Source organism: Macrobrachium rosenbergii, chromosome 11 (genome assembly GCF_040412425.1).
Source record: "Macrobrachium rosenbergii isolate ZJJX-2024 chromosome 11, ASM4041242v1, whole genome shotgun sequence".
In the NCBI taxonomy this organism is placed as follows: Eukaryota; Metazoa; Arthropoda; class Malacostraca; order Decapoda; family Palaemonidae; genus Macrobrachium; species Macrobrachium rosenbergii.
The window spans coordinates 44,508,117-44,528,116 of record NC_089751.1 but is presented as its reverse complement, the minus strand read 5'-3'; the positions used below and the strand labels follow the sequence as shown (position 1 = coordinate 44,528,116).

Genomic DNA, 20,000 nt, shown 5'->3' with positions numbered 1-20,000 from the left:
AAATGTTTATCGTTTGTAAAGTCACCTATATTCAATAATATTTTCAGTATTTGCACAGCTTAAACATTTCAAAGACGACTGCTATATATAATGCATATTGTATCCCGATTTCACTAGATCCAAAGTTAAAGTTATCTAAATGGCTTAGGTAGATAGTCTACATTTTAGGACTCTCTCTCTCTCTCTCTCTCTCTCTCTCTCTCTCTCTCTCTCTCTCTCTCTCTCTCTCTCTCTCTGAATTACGTTTGATCAATCTATACGGAAGTGGGTTGGTAATTATTCAATGACGCATGGTTCAACAGGAATTTTATAAAAAAAAAACAAAGGTCCTATCAAGCTCCATGTTCGACATTCATTTTAGCTATAAAGGCTTCCCTAGCGTAACATAAACGTTGCTTGCAATACAGGAACATCAACACAGGCTTAAATATTGCTATACTTCTTTGGCTGAGTTTTTGTCATTGCCCGAAACTTGACCTGCTTCATTAAGCTGAACAAATTGTCATTTTTCTCGAGAAAGATATCAAGTTTAATGACTTTGCATATTGCCTTAATTTTGCTCGCTGGGTTCACGATTCGACTAATGGTAACTTAATTGAGCCCATTTTGAGATAAAATGTTAAATGTCACCTGTGGCGAAATGAAGAAGGATCAGTTCGCTTTGTCTTCGGTTATGAACTTTTATTCTGAGTCTTAGTTAAAATGTGGATATGGATAGAATGGATGTTTAGTGAAGGATATTTTGCAGTCTTGCATAACTTGCAAAGTCACCAGTATTGAGTAATATTTTCAGCATTTGCACAGCCTAAACATTCAACGACGATCGCCATATACAATCTGCACTGTGGTGCATAGTAAAATGATAATATATTAAAATAGATGGCTCAAAACTCCTCCAGAGGGAAATTTAAGATTTAGTAATAAAGCGGAGGAAACTTCAACCCCTGAAGGAACAAGCGATCAACGAATTAAAAAGGAGAACGAAGAGATTGTTGGGTGCAGCGAATCTTGCCCAGGATGACGTAATGCTCCGGCACTGACAGATGATTATGGAGATAGTTACTCCCTGAGGACTCGTCAAACTAGTTCGCTAAGATTGGCCTCCCGCTTTTTTTGACTTGACGCAGACAGCGGCCCAACGAAGGTAACATGGTTTTGATTATATTTAATTTTATGAAAATTTAAGCTGGTTGGAAAGCAAATTAAAGAGATCCAGAAAATAAAGATGACGTACAGGGATCTAAGGGTGGAACAGAGAGAAACCCCAGCAGTTGCACTGAGAAGAAATATTTATAAAGAGGCTAGTCACCAAGATTGAAGAAAAGCAGCGGGAATGCCTGAAAAGAAAAAAGGCTAGAACGTGGGTGCAGCTAGGTGCTGAAGGGCGTCTACAAGCATTCCATAGTAATGCCTACAGTGCACCACTTTTAAGGCGCACTGACGGCACCAACCCCTTTAGCGGGAGGTATCATTGAGACCCGATTCAAGAGTTTACTACTCCGAACCATCGCTGCGATTTCATGAATTATCGAATAAGTATTACCTAGTGGGACAATTTCCAAGGTCACCGATATTGATATGCTTATGAATAAGGATTACGTATCATACCTTGTACTGTGGAAAGTATTCTTTACTACAGCACGCAGTGGAGTGCTTCCGTCAGTTAGATGACCTAGTAATATTATCAACTTTCGGAGTTCTCTAATGATGACAAGTTTACGACTGCAGTCCAGGAAAAAGTTTTTTCTATGCCATTTACGCTACTTACATTGATGATATATTCATCACAACTGAAAAATAATCCATCCTAAATCTGCCATTTATGCTGCTTACATTGGTGATGTATTCATCACAACTGAACAATGATCCATCCTAAACCTACAATTTATGCTACTGATATTGATGATATATCCATCACAACTGAAAACTAATCCATCCTAAACCTACCATTTATGCTACTGACATTGATGATGTATTCATCACAACTGAACAATGATCCATCCTAAAACTGCCATTTATGCTATTTGCATTGATGGTATCAACTGAAAAATAATCCACTCTAAACCTGCCATTTATGCTTCTGACATTGATGATATATTTATCACAACTGAAAAATAATCCATCCTAAATCTGCCATTTATGCTTTTTACATTGATGATATGTTCATCACAAGTGGAAAATAATCCATCCTAAAACTGCCATTTATGCTACTTACTTTGATGATATATTCATCACAAGCGAAAAATAACCCATCCTAAAAGTGCCATTTATGCTACTTACATTGATGATATATTCATCACAACTGAAAAATGATCCAGGGCGGTTTACGTATACTTTTATCGAAGACGCTCTTTCCTCTGTACCGCGAGGAAGGCGAACATAAATATGAGAACAATGAATGCAAGAAGAAAATATGAATACAAATAATGATCCGCTGAATAATGAAAGGAGAAATTTATCATTGCACTCTTCATCGGAAGCTTTCTAGGACACCAGGAGAGAGAGAGAGAGAGAGAGAGAGAGAGAGAGAGAGAGAGAGAGAGAAGCCTAAGCCTAGTCACTAAGTTAACTGATTTGCACTCTTAGCCAATCAGATGTCATTTTCTACGCTAATTGCCTACTTTTCCATCCACGTATTGTATCATAAAGTCACCAACTGCAAGCAGAGCTGTAAATCTTTTATGGTAACAGCAGTCTATAATCGAACAGCTTTCTCTCAGTTGAAAATGAATTAAATGAATTTCCCAAGATCTCAAACTTGAATCATTTCAGTCAACATTGACAAAGAAAGAAAAGGAAGACTTCAAGTGAGAAAGATATACAATGAACACAAAATAACTGATGTTGAACCACCTTCAGTGTATTCATGCATGATGATATATATATATATATATATATATATATATATATATATATATATATATATATATATATATATATATATATATATATATATATATATATATATATATATATATATATATATATATATATATATATATATATATGTATATATATATATGTATATGTATATGTATATGTATATGTATATATATGTGTGTGTGTGTCTTGTAATTTCCACAATGGTCCCCTGGATGAAGTATATAATAAGTCCTCACGTGGAAATAAAATGAAATGGTACCAAGGCTTTCAACTTTTATTTCAAAGTCATCTTCGGGTTACTAGAAGATGACTTTGGAATAAAAGTTGAAAGTCTTGGTACCATTTCCTTTTATTTTCACGTGAGTAAAAGTAAGTATAGCTTAGTTTTACCAGACCACTGAGCTGATTAACAGCTCTCCTAGGGCTGGCCCGAAGGATTAGACTTATTTTACGTGGCTAAGAACCAATGAGCAACGGGACCTTTTATTGTGGAATAACCAATTATAGCGAGAAATGAATTTCTATCACCAGAAATAAATTCCTCTAACTCTTCATCAGCCGGCGGCGGGAATCGAACTCCGGCCCATCGAATGACGGTCTGAAGCTCAACCAACTCGGCCAACAAAGAGATGTTTACGTGAGGACTTATATATTTCACGTGAGGACTTATATATATATATATATATATATATATATATATATATATATATATATATATATATATATATATATATATATATATATATATATATATATGAAATATGTATATACTGTCACTCTTAGAAAGCATGACTTGTCTAAATCAGCTTCCCGTAGTTCCGTAGTTATCTACATCGCTTTTACATCTAGAAACTAGAGGTCGATTCCACGAAAGGAATCGTTTTCGGACTTGTTTCCCGAAAGATTAATTTTGCCTCTGCAGGCCTGAGCAATTAGTCGGCCGTGATTGGTTGCCAGCCCCTTTGAGAGAAAAAGCGAGTGTACATCGTTGTTTCTAAATCAGGCAACGGTTCGAATCCCACTGGTGACGAAGCGTTTATCGATTTTAATTCCCCTTGGGTGGAAGTTATTCGCCAGGTATCGTGAACTGGATGTTGAACGAGTTTTGTGGCTTGATATTTGTTAATATAAAAATGTCACGGTGTATGTGACGTTATATATATATATATATATATATATATATATATATATATATATATATATATATATATATATATATATATATATATATGTATGTATATATATATATATATATATATATATATATATATATATGTATATATATATATATATATATATATATATATATATATATATATATATATATATATATATATATATATATACATACATATATTACTAAAATGACCTCATTCAAACTGGATGGTATCTAATGACGTATTTATTCAGAAAAAATTACAAGCTTTCTTGGACACACAGTCCACATTATCAAGTATCCGTACACACGGATACTTGATAATGTGGACTGTGTCCTAGAAAGCTTGTAACTTTTTCTGAATAAATACTCCATCAGATACCATCCAGTTTGAATGAGGTCCTTTTAGTAATTCTACTAATGCACAGAACAATTGTGTATGTGATAAAGTTGATATATACATATATATATATATATATATATATATATATATATATATATATATATATATATATATATATATATATATATGTGTGTGTGTGTGTGTGTGTGTGTGTGTGTGTGTGTGTGTATACACACACTGTATATATATACACCACACACACATATATATACCTGTATATGCTTGTGTGTGAAATGCATGAGGACTGGTGCAGAGTTCCCAGCAGCTGAAACGACTCCATGAATTATATATTGCTTTATCACTACATTTTAAATTGGTGTCAGAGTCATGCGTTTTGTGATAAATTTGAATAAGCTTCAGTGAAACTTCACTGCTTTACATAGCGATAAAAACAGTTTTTTTTTTGGCTGACAGAGATTCTCAGCAAATTAGAAACTTTTCTGCAGCCAACTTAACTTTCATTAGCTCAGTTTGGCCAGCTTCTTCCTCAATTTGGAGTCCAGTCAATCAGATATATAACTGTACCATTAATTGATCTTGGCAATTACACACGCACATCATATCTATATATATATATATATATATATATATATATATATATATATATATATATATATATATATATATATAAATATATATATATATATATAAATACAAATATTCATAAATATATATATATATATATACATATATATACACATATATACAGAAACAAATATACATACACACACACAAGCATATACAGGTATATATATATATGTGTGTGTATATATATATATACTGTGTGTATACACACACAGTATATATACACACACATATATATACCTGTATATGCTTGTGTGTGTGTATGTATATTTGTTTCTGTATATATATGTGTATATATATGTACATATATATATATATATATATATTTGTATTTATTTATTTATATATTTATTTATTTATATATATATATATATATATATATATATATATATATATATATATATATATATATAGATGTGCGTGTGTAATTGCCAAGACCAGTTAATGATACAGTTAAGTATATCTAATTGACTGGACTCCAAATTGAGGAAGAAGCTGGCCAAAACTGAGCTAATGAAAGTTAAGTTGGCTGTAGAAAAGTTTCTAATTTGCTGCGAATCTCTGTCAGCAAAAAAAAAAACTGTTTTTAACGCTATGTAAAGCAGTGAAGTTTCACTGAAGATTATTAAAATTTATAACAAAACGCATGATTCTTATACTAATTTAAAATGTAGTGATGAAGCAATATATAATTCATTAAGTCGTTTCAACTGCCGGGAACTCTGCACCAGTCCTCATGCGTTTCAACTCCTTCGTAAAATTCCAGCTTAATCTAAAACTCCAGCTTAATCTAAAATCAACATTCAATGGAGAGCATTTGTGAAACCAGCTTGACTTTGCATAACATCTTTGGCCTGTTTTCCATTCACATTTTGTTCTTTATTTATCATTAATTTCCATTGCCAGGCGATTCTTCCTCTCAGCCGGCTGGCCCACTCATCTTCAGATGATCCAAAGCAGAAGATACATGAACTGAGAATATATTCCATTAACCCACAAAACGTAAGTTTGTGTTGTTTCTTGTATCATATATCATATTAATATTCCATCCCTTCATTTCTCTTAAGATGTTATGATTGGTCGTTCAGTTCTGTTCGTTTTTAATTGGTATTATAAACGAAAGTGAACCATACGATATAAAAAAAGGTCTTTATTACTATCGTATTTCAACAAGTTTGTCATAGAATATGTTGAGGAACTTTCTGACCCTAATGGCAGTTATAGTAATAATAACAGTGATAACAGTCATAATAATTATATTAAAAATTATAATAACACTGATAGGTGTAGTGGTTAAATGGAAGCTGAAATCAAAGGAACGCCTTTATCATCCAAAATTTTAGAGACTATTACATTTTCCCCACACGGTGTGACAGGTACACTGAAGAACAGAAGATCACGAATGTTCTTCTAGAAATATAAGAAAAGAATGATAACTATCCAAGGGCAAAGCGGAGAGGAGACTTAAAACTCCTAATCATTCCCGGTGACGATTATACATGCCTGGAATACTTGGCTCAACTATCTAATCTTCCATCCGAGGGAATATTTCTAGAAGTCTAGACCAATGTTCCCTGCAAACGTTGTCTGATAAATAACTAATTGGACTTTAGTGTGGTGTTAGGCATACCTTATCGATTCCTATATGCATAACTGATGTCAGAAAGCTAACATTTGGCTTTGCAGTAGTTACTGGAGACTTACAAATAACTTTCAAGTATCCTGAAAGAGCATTGGAAGTTGCAACAATAACTTGGAATCCGTTAATGATGATGTACTCCTTCTAAGAGATGTATACATGTGAGCCCCATATTTGTCCTGCTCTTGTTTTTCTAGTCACTTTTGCAGCTACAGTTCATTACAGCAGAGCTTACTTTTCATTTTACAGATTCGAGATTTCCTCACACTCACCTCGGAAGAATTTCACCTCAGAACTTCTCATTCTAAGCTTGTGGGATACTGGACCTCGGAAATTGGTGGACTCAACCAAGTGGTCCACATTTGGGAATATGGTAAATAAACCTGGTTTGAAGATAGCAACCATTTTTCCCTGAAGCTCTCTATCATTCGCTTATTCATATACCTGCGTTTGCTTTTTTTTAGCTTAACATACCAAGGCATTGTGTCCTGAGATACAGGAACACCTGGTAAATAGTCATTGATCCCTTGGTAGAGGGAGGATTGCTGGCGAGTATATTCTGTTAGGGATACTGGAAATCGCACTTTTATTCTTACAAGATACTGAGAGGTAAAACGTAGTATTCTCACTATTAAACGCAGGATAAAAGTGCCAAACAGTCGGCAGCTTATGTTGCAGAGGAGAGGAGATGAGATATTAAGTCTTGAAGCTTGGTGTATGTGGATGTGATAAGTAAATGTGCTTAAGGAAAGACTGTCAAATGTTATGGTTCATACGAAGACCAAGTGAAAGGACAAGATGTGCAGTACTGATAACAGAGAACAAAGGGTAATTGTGTTTGGTGTGACCAAGATATGCAAGGTATGAAATGGATAGTTATTGTGTCAGGGGAAACTACTGGAACATGTGAAAGTTTACCACTGTGTTTGCTTAAGAATTGTGTTAGTGAAATGAAGTTCAATTAGATATGCTCTATGATTAAGGGTATATGATCCACGAAGAGACAAGGGTAAGAGTTACAAAAGAAGTTTCCAAGTCAGTTTGAATATATACCAGAATGAGTTTGTAGAAAGAGGAGGGATTGCTGAATTAGATTTGACTGTAAAGGTACATGATAGGGAATGTGATATAGTTTGTGAGATGTAGACACCAGTGATTATATTCATAAGGAGACAGATTAGGAAAACATGAGCGACTAGAATGGATAACAGGTCATCAACAGGCCAGAAATAGTTCAATGTATGATTGTAAATGTAGTGGGAGAGGTTGACATATATCTGACAATACTTTTGCAAGCGACCAAGAAGGTGCAAGATGGAAAATTAGAAGGAAAAGATAGGACTGCAAGTGAAATGTGACAGTGCCAGGGTAACGAGGAAACCAGTCGGCAGACTCGGACGTGTGGTTTACCAGTACGAAGAACTGTTCCAAAGAAATGGGTAACTAGAATCAATATTGACCCAAGTATCATTAAGAACTATAAGAGAGCGTTACTTAGTATACACGGAAAGGTATACATAAAAAGATTTTAAATGAAAGAGTAAGACAGTAGACAAAAGTATTAAATAGAGAAAAGTCATTTGGGTTTAGACGAGAAAGAACTAGGCTAGGTCAAGGTTTCCCGTATGAGCCTAGAGGAATCATGCAGTGGAGGTTGATGTGGCTCAAGTGTGAATGGTAAGGAGGGTGAATGGATTGCAAGGTATTGTGTTGATTTAGATAAAAAGTTTTTAATGGTAAAGTGGAGACTTGTTTTATAATGTATAACATAGAAAGTAACTGGTCTGATACGACTTAGCTAAATAAAAGACGACAGACACTCGAAAGGTGCGAGGCCTTTCGACTGTCTGTCGTCCTTTAATTAGCTAGGTAAAGGGCGACAGACAGTCGAAAAGCCTCGCAGCACTCCACTGTTTCCCTTTCCTTCGTGGATTTCATCTTTATTTATATATTGATCACGTTCCACATTTTCGTGATTCATTTATACACATATTACAGGATACATAGCTTTCTCTTTTCTCTGAAACCATCCTTGTTAAGGAAAAGACTCGTCGCAAAGTTAACAACAGCATCACTGTTATTAGCAGTAATAAGATTTCCTCTTTCTAAACAGACAGTCTGAGCCACCGTGCACAAGTTCGGGCAAATCTGGCTAATGATCCCGAGTGGAACAGCCGGTATCTGGGTCGCGTCATCGGAATGTTTCGGGAAATGACAAACTCGGCGATGGTTCTGCTTCCGGAAACTGGAATCGCAGAACCTGCAGAAAAAGGTAGAGCTTATTACACACTTCGTCGGACTGTAAGAGCTAACACACATGTTGCAGACACACACACATACATACATATATATATATATATATATATATATATATATATATATATATATATATATATATATATATATATATATATGTGTGTGTGTGTGTGTGTGTGTGTGTATTTGTATGTGTGTAATGTGTATTTGTATGTATATATATATATATATATATATATATATATATATATATATATATATATGTGTATATAAAAGTATATATAAATATTTATATCTATATATATATATATATATATATATATATATATATGCATGTATGTGTTTATCTTGATATTTACCATAATTTCTAAAAAGATTCGCTGACACAGATTTGTTCAATTTGCATTATATTTTATTGAATAATAATTTTTTTCTTTACTTTAGAACATCACTTCCTTTCCTCTCGCACTCTTAGGTAGCTATTCCAGTTCTTAATGAGATGCCATATATAAATCGATAATAAATTACTTTTCAATGGGTTCGTTAAGGTAACATAACTCTCGTCTGATGTTGTAATGTTAACGAAATAGACTGAAAGAGAATGGACTAATATGTATAAAGTACGCTGAAATAATGATGTACAGATTGACAAACAGACAGACAGACATCCATACTACTCATTAATATTGAAGTTACACTGATATTAGTTTAATATCCATAAATACAGTTCTCAGTCCTACAAATTGACAATCAAAATGCTTATCTTCCCTTCAAAAGCTCTTTAGAATTAATAATACATTTTAGGCTGTATCAATCTAATTCTCTGTCCATTCTAATGAGCATTTGAGTCAAAGTATTTCTCTTTCAGAGCACAAGGTAGGCAGCAAACTATAATTTTATTTGATAACTTTTTGGGGAGGTTTTATTACCAAGTACTCTGGAGGAAAAGCAGTTCCTCTGTGTCCCATACGTGTTAAAATATTACCTGGGGATGCCTCTGTGCCCTTGCAGTAGATATAAGACTTAAGGTTACTGAAAAATATCTTATGTGTCATGTGTAACATAACCTTGCTCTCTAGCGAATAGACATCGGAATGACGGGAGTAAAAAGTTACTTGGAAATCATTTTTCCCCAAAATCCCAAAGAGACGTCAAACCAAGAGAGGCAACGCTTGAAAAAGTATGCCATGAGCCCCAGAAGTCAACAGAAAATGAAACGGGAGAAAACAATTCCTAGAAAGTCACCTGAAAGCGCGTAGCTGTCGTGGATGAAGACAAGAAGAGCCAGGTTTGATCTCAAGTATAAAAGCAAGACAATCTAGGCATCTGCAGTTAGCAGTGTCGATTTTTCATTCTAGAAGATAACTTACATCTAGACACCGCAGAGACCTCTAATTCTAACAGACCTGGAAGCACGAATGTTTGAATTATTCTGATGATGAATTTAACACTGAACGCTCATAAAGTTAGGAGTTTTATGCAGTGGGACTGTTAAAGATGTTTAAACAAGTCGTATTGAATACGAAGGTAATATTACTGTAACCGTCAGCATTCTGTTAAATAATCTTATGATCTACAGTTACCACTTACTTTAATTTTCAGGAGTTTACGAGCTTCAGACCCTAACCCTGCAGGGATCCCCTGCCATTTGGTCCCAGTCCTTAGTTAGTTACGTGAAGGCCTGTAAGGGCATAGAAAACGGGAGGTCCATGCTGGTGGGGGCGTGGCAGTCCGTCCTTGGGCCGAAGCGGACGACAGCTCTACTATGGCAGCATCCCGGACCAGATTCTTGCGTTACTCTTCAGAGACGCTTGAATGAACTGGATGAGAGTAAGCTTTCTTTTTGGTTTTCTTTATGTCTATAATTTTCGCAGATATCTGTTAAATGCTGTAATTTATAGATGTTAAATTTCAAATTTGTCCTGTTATATTCATCTGTTTCATATCATTATGTATTACATTTAGAATTAATATTTAACCAACGGCAGGAGATTAAGCTGCCAATCAAATGGATTAAATGCCAGATTCGTTAGTGGCCGCAATCCATCCTTTCCCTTACTCCACCAGAATAAAGAGAATCTCAAGAATATCATTCTAATATTAAATTTATCTGAATGTGATATGCTTAGAGTCATAAAATATTCAATCGAAAAGTGATGAATCGTTTTACATAACTCATTTTATGAAATGAAAGGGAACAAAACTGGATGTTTGGTGCCTAACCAGATTGATAATACCGAAATCATTGGACAGAGTCATATTTGAATCTTATATGTTGTGTAATACACACGAAGACATACACACTTACATACACACACAATATATATATATATATGTGTGTGTGTGTGTGTGTGTGTGTGTTTATAAATATATTATATATATGTATATATATATATATATATATGTATATTAATTATATATATATATATATATATATATATATATATATATATATATATATATATATATATATATATATATATATATATATATATATACCATCCCTGTCCTCCTTCCTCCCCCACCGCCCGCCTTCCACACAAACATAATTTACATTACACCTCAACATCTATCTTGCAAGCACTATAATCTTTCCTGGATACCAAGACCGACCCATTACAGTTCCTCCTGCACCCCCGCTCAGACTTACTTTCAGATTTTCCCCCCGTTGCAAATCCTGTCAAACGGTTTCACTGGTTTCTGCAATTTCTCTTCAGTATCCCAGTTAGAACTGTGCCATTGTAGATAGCCATTCCAAACTCCATCTACGACCCTTTGTATAATTCCACAACTTTGCTCATAAATCTCTCTTTTCCCTGACTTCTAACTTCACCAAGTCCTTGGAGACGTTAAACAACCATGGAGTCATAATGTAGCATTGTCCTCACCCCCATTTTCCCATGGAACCATTCACTCTCCCATCTGAGTATTTAAGTTTATTGCGAAAATAAGAAAGGTAACTGTAGGACTGACAAAGGAAGAACAGTAAGTGTTTGCAAAAGGAAGAGGGTGTGTAGATCCAGTAACTGTGATGAAAGAAGCTTTGTGAGGCAAAAATTGTGATAGAGGGTATTGTGAAGGGTACTGAGGATGTTTGGTACAAAAGGTATACTGCTTGGTCATTAAAATGTCCGAATGACGAAAGTGGAGTGTTGAATAATAAGTAAATAAATAAATTAATATATATACTTTTATATATATATATATATATATATATATATATATATATATATATATATATATATATATATATATATATAATTTATATATGTATATACAGTATATATTTATAATATATATATATATATATAAATTTATATGTATATACATATATTATATGTATATGTATATTATATGTGTGTGTATATATATACGTATACATATATATACATATCATAAACACTCGTCCAACAATATTTTAGGATCCACGAAACATTAGTCGCTTGTCACAAAAATTTCTTTACTCTCTGCACTCAGGTCACGCCCTTGCGCCATACGTAGCGGACGGGCACAACCGCCTCCTCCTCCCGCATCCAGTTTCGCCTTTGCAGTAACTCAAAGGGATACTGCAGGTGAACATCTCTCGACAACAGACGACCTCGTTGCCCCATCCGGGAAGCCGTTATCAGCTGATGTACTTATACATAAGGTTAACTTTGCAAGCCCGTCCTCCTCGTTCTGAGATGGCTGCAGATTCATGCTGAGGGATATAAGGGGCGGAATCTTTTCGTGGTGGGGGAATTCCCTCTTCTGTAATGACAGAGGCTGTTTTTTTCATCAGCCCTAAATTCAAATCTTTCTTTCTTTTTTTTTTTTCTTTGGGCAAGGTTCCTGGAAATATCGTTGGTTGGCTCTCTGGATATCCATGTCACTGAGCGACAAATTGGCACGCACACACACACACACACGCGCGCGCTTGTATATATATATGTATATATATATATATATATATATATATATATATATATATATATATATATATATATATATATATATATATATATATATATATAGAATCAACTGGTCACATTTTACCCGATACGTACGCAATTGTAATAGCTACAATGCCCTCGTAACTTCTCGAATTCTTCACAGTTTTTTATTACGCTTGTCACTGCAAAGCCTTAAATCCAAATTACTTCATATTTCATGCATTTGGATCCAAGGCTTTGTAGTGACAAACGTACCCAAAAGAGTGTGAAGAATTCGAGAAGTTACGAAGGCATTGTGGCACAATATTAATAACGACAGCTACATATATACTATATATACATATATATATATATATATATATATATATATATATATATATATATATATATATATATATATATATATATATATATATATATACATACATATATATAGAGTTTGCTGTTGAGTTTTGATTATTCCACTGTCATTCATCAATTACTAATCAGTGACTAAAACTTCACTGGCGTGCTTGCGCAATTGAGCTGATTATTGTTTTCTCTTAAGGGCAGAAAATTTATTAGCCAAGTTTTGCAAACTGCTCTGCAGTAGGTAGGCAAGTCTTGCACTTAACCTAAAGTGGATTTTAGCTTTAGGACAGATTTTTAATTAAATGATTTGGGTTATTGATTTACTTTAGTAATGATCCTCACAATCATGTTAAGCAATGGATCGTTAGAGAAACTCACTCCAACGGTGCTATTAATGTTACTTAGAAGCATTTTGACTGCAAATGAAAAGATCGTGATATTACTGAGTCACTGGTCCACGGAGTAAGTTATTGGCAAAGATGGGAAACTACTAGAGCCAATGAACTTTTTTACGGTGATTATTTTGTCACTTTTTCAGTGTAAAGGGGGCCATACGGATTGGGTTGAGAGCAGCTTTTATCTCTAAAGTGTCTATAAATGTTACCTATTATATTCTTTGTTATTACTCCAGTTTTTTTTTTTATAATTATATTTGTCATTGTTCATTCAAGTCATAATATTCATACGTGTGCTTACGTTTCCGCCGTAAGTTGTGAGATGTAATCCTATTATCAGACCTTACCTGGGATGTCTTTCCGTCTTGCCGTCCTCACTTTTACTTGGGTCTTTTTCCTTTTGTAGTGACAGTGTCGATAAACCTGTACTCTCTCAAAGCTAAGTAATTCCTCTGCGAAATCAATCAGTCGTGTACAGGGATGTTCTTCGGCAAATTGCCAAAGTCACGATGTCTGACATCAAATTATGAAGACTTCAGTGTCCCCTTCGCCTAATTTAGTTTAACAACTGTTTTCCCTCCCGTATCCCAAAAGACAAGACCGTTCTGTGACCGCAGTCCTTTCGAAAAAGAGAAAAAATAGGAATGAAAATCCCAGAGTAAAACCACGTGGATTTTCTTTTAAGGATATTAAAAAAGCTTTCAAGGATTTTTCCCGTGATTGACAGTCCACAACAATAAGAAAAAATGTACTAAGCTAAAACGCTTTCATGAAAAATATTAATTTTTACAAACTGTACAGTACAACGGCACCTATGAGCAAAAAATCAGTCAAATACACCATCTAAATGTAAGACGCCATATCTCGAAAAACACGATCCGATATCGTTCTCGACCAACTTTGAAACTGTAATCGTCTTATGTTTGCAATCGAAGCCCAGCGGGACACTGGGAATTGACGAGGAGAAACCCAACTATAGCTGAATATCCCATCCGATTTTTTACAAGCGGTTTTTTTCCTTTTTTTTTTTTTTGTTGGAAAGGGGGTGGGGAGGGTTTCCAGGTTTGGCTTAAGCAAAAGAGATAGGTACTGGTATCTGCGCCCTTAATATAAAATTTTTATAGAAACCGCATTTCGTCTTCGATACCTGTATACAGACAAGAATAATTAGATGGTATTCTTTACTAACTTTTCATTCCAAATCCTGTTTTTTATCTAGAACTGTGATCGTTCTTTTGTGTGATGGCATACTTTCTTTTGCGTCTGCGTATTTGTCTGCTCTTAATAGCAGCTACGCACGTCTGCTATGAAAACTAGCGACTCCTATTTCATCTCATCGGTATCTTTGAAGAATTAATTTTTGTGCCACGAAAACTTCGTGATCAGAGGGAAGATATGATACTAAATACGAGAGCAGGTGGGATCCGCGAAGGATTGTTCTTCTCATCCTCTCATTCACAAAAGAGCAACAACAAATAAATAAAAACAAGCTGGCATCTGACGAGGTAGCACACTCAACATTACAGAATTCCCAGCAACTCTTGTAAAAGTTTCTCTGTCGTTAGAAGAAGAAGAAAAAGCAGGAAAGGACATTCTACACTTTTGTAAAGACCAAGAGTCCATTGAGGCAAAAGAAAGCTTTTAGCTATATTACTCGGAGGAAAATGATAGAAGTACTTAGTTGACGGTCTGTCTAAGATATATGGAAAAAATATTTCAGCTCTGAAAGTTTAAACAAAATGTGAGTTGGTAATTATTTTTTTTTTCTTCTTTTTGTTTTATTTTCTCTTGCGACCCTAAAGAGACTTGAAGTATAATTTATGAAAATGGAAAAGATTAAGGTGCAATTTGAAAGGAAGGCTTGTAAACTTAAGTGAAAAAGAAACGTTTTCTAGTTAATTTTTCATTCATTAGTTGTTCTTTTGACAAAGATATTGCCTTTTTATTTAAAGTTTTTGAGAGCATAGGATAATTCAGGGATAAGTCAGAACTACATTGATAGGTTTTCAAGTGTTAAGATGGTATGCCTAAGGGTGGTACACTTGGGGCTCCTATCCTCGCATCACTAATTAATGACATTGTGCAACAGATGAAAATACGTTTCATACCTTCTTTGTTGATACCTTGTTTAAATCAAGTGTGAAGACAGCATACCTAAGGGTGGTATACTTGGAGCTCCTCTCTTCGCATCGCTAATAAATGACATTGAGCAACAAATGAAAATATGTTTCATACCTTCTTTGTTAATTACTCGTCTTAATCACTTAAAAAGCAACTCCTCCGACTTATAAACAAGTAACAGTAGTGTGGGTAAAAAATCTCAGGCCCAGATTTTAAACAGCTAAAACTTTAGTAGTTTTACTTTGTCGAATAACGACGTCCATTCAGATTCGCATCTGTATGAACAAAGAGCTCGGTGCGTGAAAGAACCCCTATGATACTGGTTGATATTTGAGAGCATTTGGCTTCTCATTCGACTGTTACGAGACTCAAGTTCTTGAAATCTTTTAGAATTACTGAAAATTTTGTCTCGTGCCACTTGAATAGCTAAACGCACTCAGCCATTAAGATTATACGGCGAAATGATTTCGCTGATGTAAACCTTTGTAGGTGGAACAGATTAAAAACTTTAAACTGAATTCATGCCTGAGGGATTCAAACAGCAACAGAAGCTTTGAGTCCCTTCTGCATTAAGATGATTTTAGTGGATGCCTAACACAGTCCTCTGAAATTTCGTCCACGTAATAATATAAAAAAATAAACCATTTCCTTTCTTTTGGCAGTGAACAGAGATAATACTAGAATACCACATTTTCCTAGTGTGAAACTTAACAAATTGAACGTATACATCTCGCGCACAATGGCTTACAAATACTAGGTTATTGCGCCTGAGAAGCCCCCTAGTGTTGATAAATGAAAACATGCCGAATTGGTTAAAAAGGAATTGTGAGACGAAAAATGGTTTAAATCATTTGGAACACGTAAATGGTATTCCTGTTTATACCGATGGCTGCAAATTTCATGCCTGTGTTAGGGTTTGGGCTGACTTTTTGATGCCAAATGCAATGATTCCTTGCATACTGTACTGTAGCTTAACTTGTACAGCAGAGCCTTGTGCTATTTTATGGTGCCCACGAAAACCTGAGTACATGTTGACTGAAATGTCAGTTTTTTAAATGATGCATTGCGCCTGCTTGAATAATTGAATTTCAGTTCCATGCATCCATTAATTGTAGATTTTAGAATTGATTTGCACTAAGCTTATTTGACCAAGAAATGAACACTTGAGGGATACCAGTTCATGTATAGGCATATTGGAGGAAAAGGACTGATAGACTAGCAAGGTGTGCCACTGTCATTAACCCATAGAGATGCGTTCCATAGCTATAAGAGATTTTTCTGATATTAAAAAAAAAAGTGTAGAGGAGACAAAGCAGCTTCAACGGGAGTTTTGTTGGTAGCACCCAAAAAAAGAAGGCTGAACGTTTACCAAAACCACTCTTACAGGGAGCTATGTTCAGAATACTTTATTTTACTAGGGGCCTTATAATGCTAGCGTGGCTAAATGTAGTCCTTTTGCCACAGTTGTTTGACTTTCTTTATGATAAAGCATCTGACTGTCGTTGGGAATTGAAGGGGCGTTTCTACTCTAATTATCAATACGGAGATGATGATAACCTTATCATTTCACTTCAGGGAAAGTTGTACAACACCAGTGGTACAGGTAAATTTGTAGAAAGAGCTAAGACTCTTTACTAAATTCAGTAGTTTTAGTAGTTACTGATACAAAAATGACTAAAAATTTTGACGTAGTATGAGAAATTGCATATATATATATATATATATATATATATATATATATATATATATATATATATATATCCCGTGGATAACCAGCGACGGACGAGGAATATATGATAACGAAATCGGCCATATATATATATATATATATATCGAACTATATATAACTTAAAATGTATGTATGAAAATATGTATGTATGTATTATGTATGTATGTATTGTATATAATGTATGTATGTATAGTCATATTATGTAAAAACGCATAAAGTGTTCTAAATCTGTTAGAGACGGGTGAGTTGACGGGAGTTTCTCATCTTACCAGGGCATAAACATGGCTCCCGTGTAAGAGTGGTTTTATCAATGTTCAGGTAACATATATGAAATATATATATATATATATATATATATATATTGTATATGAATATATATATATATATATGTATACATATAAACTGTATATGGCATATATGTGTGTGTGTGTGTTAATATTCATGAGATTTCGTTAGTGATTGTAGTCCTGTTGTCCGTCGCTGGTCTGATCCCAGAAAGCAACTCCATACTGTTTTATTTGAATTGAATTAAAGTTGGTTTCAGTCTATGAATCTCTCTCTCTATATATATATATATACAAAAGTTGTCAGAACTGCAATGGTTTTCTCCTGAAGGCAAAATGTCTTCTAAATCTCTCTCTCTCTCTCTCTCTCTCTCTCTCTTTTGTAAATAGCCTTTATATATATATATATATATATATATATATATATATATATATATATATATATATATATATATATATATATATATATATATACAAAAGTTGTCAAACTGCTGTTTTATTTGAATGGTTTTCTCCTGAAGGCAATGAAATCAGTCACGTCTCTGCACTTGAGCGGAAAAGGTGTAAAATTCGCGTGAAGGCAATGAAATGATGTAAGAAAGACAAAAAGTAAAGGAAGACTTAGAAAAGAGAATTAGACAGTGACAAAAGAGGGTAGGCAAATAAAAGAAGTTGAGGCTGGAATATAAAACAGTAAGGGTAATGAAAAGGCCACCACGGGCAGAAGCAATTTTATTACTTGGTTTGGAAAATGAATCTTGCTTCACGATGTAGAAGATCAAGTGAACCTCCTCCTCTCTTTTCTGAACTATTTTTTACCAATCAGTTTTTCGCTCTTTTGAGGGATTTCTTTTCTTTTATGGAAGTCTAACTCAAATTATTATTTAGTTTTCATTTGATGTGATTAATTTTTGCATTCAATTTCTCCAGTTTCCTTCTCCAAATCCCAAAGCCCTTCTTTGGCTGAGTCGGTTGAGCTTCAGACTGTCACACGATGGGCCGGAGTTCAATTCCCGCGGCCGGCTGACGAAGAGTTAGAGGAATTTATTTCTGGTGATAGAAATTCATTTCTCGCTATACTGTGGTTCGGATTCCACAATAAGCTGTAGGTCCCGTTGCTAAGTAACCAATTGGTTCTTAGCCACGTAAAATAAGTCTAATCCTTCGGGCCAGCCCTAGGAGAGCTGTTAATCAGCTCAGTGGTCTGGTAAAACTAAGGTATACTTAACTTTTTTTCTCCAAATCCCTATAGCTGATGTTTTCTACCTTTGCTGGTCAATGGGTGTATTCTTTTCCACTGACCCTGCATAGATGTTAACAACACCTCGTCCTTTTAATAACGAAAGTAATAGAAATCAGTCTGCAAAGCATAATGCCCTCAGAAACAAACGATACCAACAGACGCCTTCGTGTTGTACGTTCAGTCAAAAGTCATAGAATTATTCCCGGGAAGTTTTGCTTTCAGACTACATTTTCTTTCAAATTACGTTTCCTTATAAGAGAGACAAAGAGGGGAGGGGGCGACTGAATTGCTCTCAAAGCATAATAATTAGAGAAACAGGATTCCTAAAAACGGAAGAAAAACACTTGCCAACGCTTTCATCATCTATCATCACAAGCACCTGAGTATTCTGAATTTTTCTTTGAAGTCGGGTAAAATTACGAAAGCTGAGAGCAACTGGAGATTCTCCACCGCCAAGACAGGTGTAAAGCACTTTGCTGCTTGAAAAGAAAGTCTTCCTGCGCCTTAAGAGCTCATTAGGAAAGCAGAAAGTGCGGCTGGAATAATATCTTACTGCGAACCGAACACTAAACCCTGAATAGAAAGGACTTTTCCCCTCGCTCTTGAAGTGTTAAGTTATTCTTTTAAGCAATAATGAACTCTCAGTCTTCCATTAATATTAAATTTTGCGTCTTCACGGGAAAAAAGGAGATTTCTCTCCTCAGATTTTCTCGGAAATTCGTGTTGTCCATTCAACAAATGCTGAACGTTGGTCTAATTCTTACGATATCCGGTCATCTTAAAGAGGGATGTAAATTTATATATTTCTGTGTTTAACAAAGTGGTTTATATTATTATGCACAGAATAGACAACGCCTGTCTATTCCAAAGACGATTCAGTGAAATATATGATTGATAACGACGTGTATATATATATATATATATATATATATATATATATATATATATATATATATATATATATATATATACATATATATATATATATATATATATATATATATATATATATATATATATATA

At 34.4% G+C, this 20,000-nt stretch overlaps 1 protein-coding gene across 1 annotated transcript in view; it reads left to right on the top strand.

The window, feature by feature from the left end:
• LOC136843587 (protein NipSnap homolog 3A-like) overlaps positions 1-13,148 on the top strand; it is a 14,186-nt gene extending 1,038 nt beyond the window's left edge. Inside the window, exons 2-6 of the mRNA XM_067112091.1 lie at positions 5,934-6,029; positions 6,916-7,039; positions 8,780-8,938; positions 10,525-10,752; positions 12,400-13,148. Coding sequence (XP_066968192.1) covers positions 5,934-6,029; positions 6,916-7,039; positions 8,780-8,938; positions 10,525-10,752; positions 12,400-12,476 — 684 coding nt within the window. The 3' untranslated portion in view covers positions 12,477-13,148. The remainder of the gene's footprint in view (positions 1-5,933; positions 6,030-6,915; positions 7,040-8,779; positions 8,939-10,524; positions 10,753-12,399) is intronic.
• Positions 13,149-20,000: the final 6,852 nt, after the last annotated feature.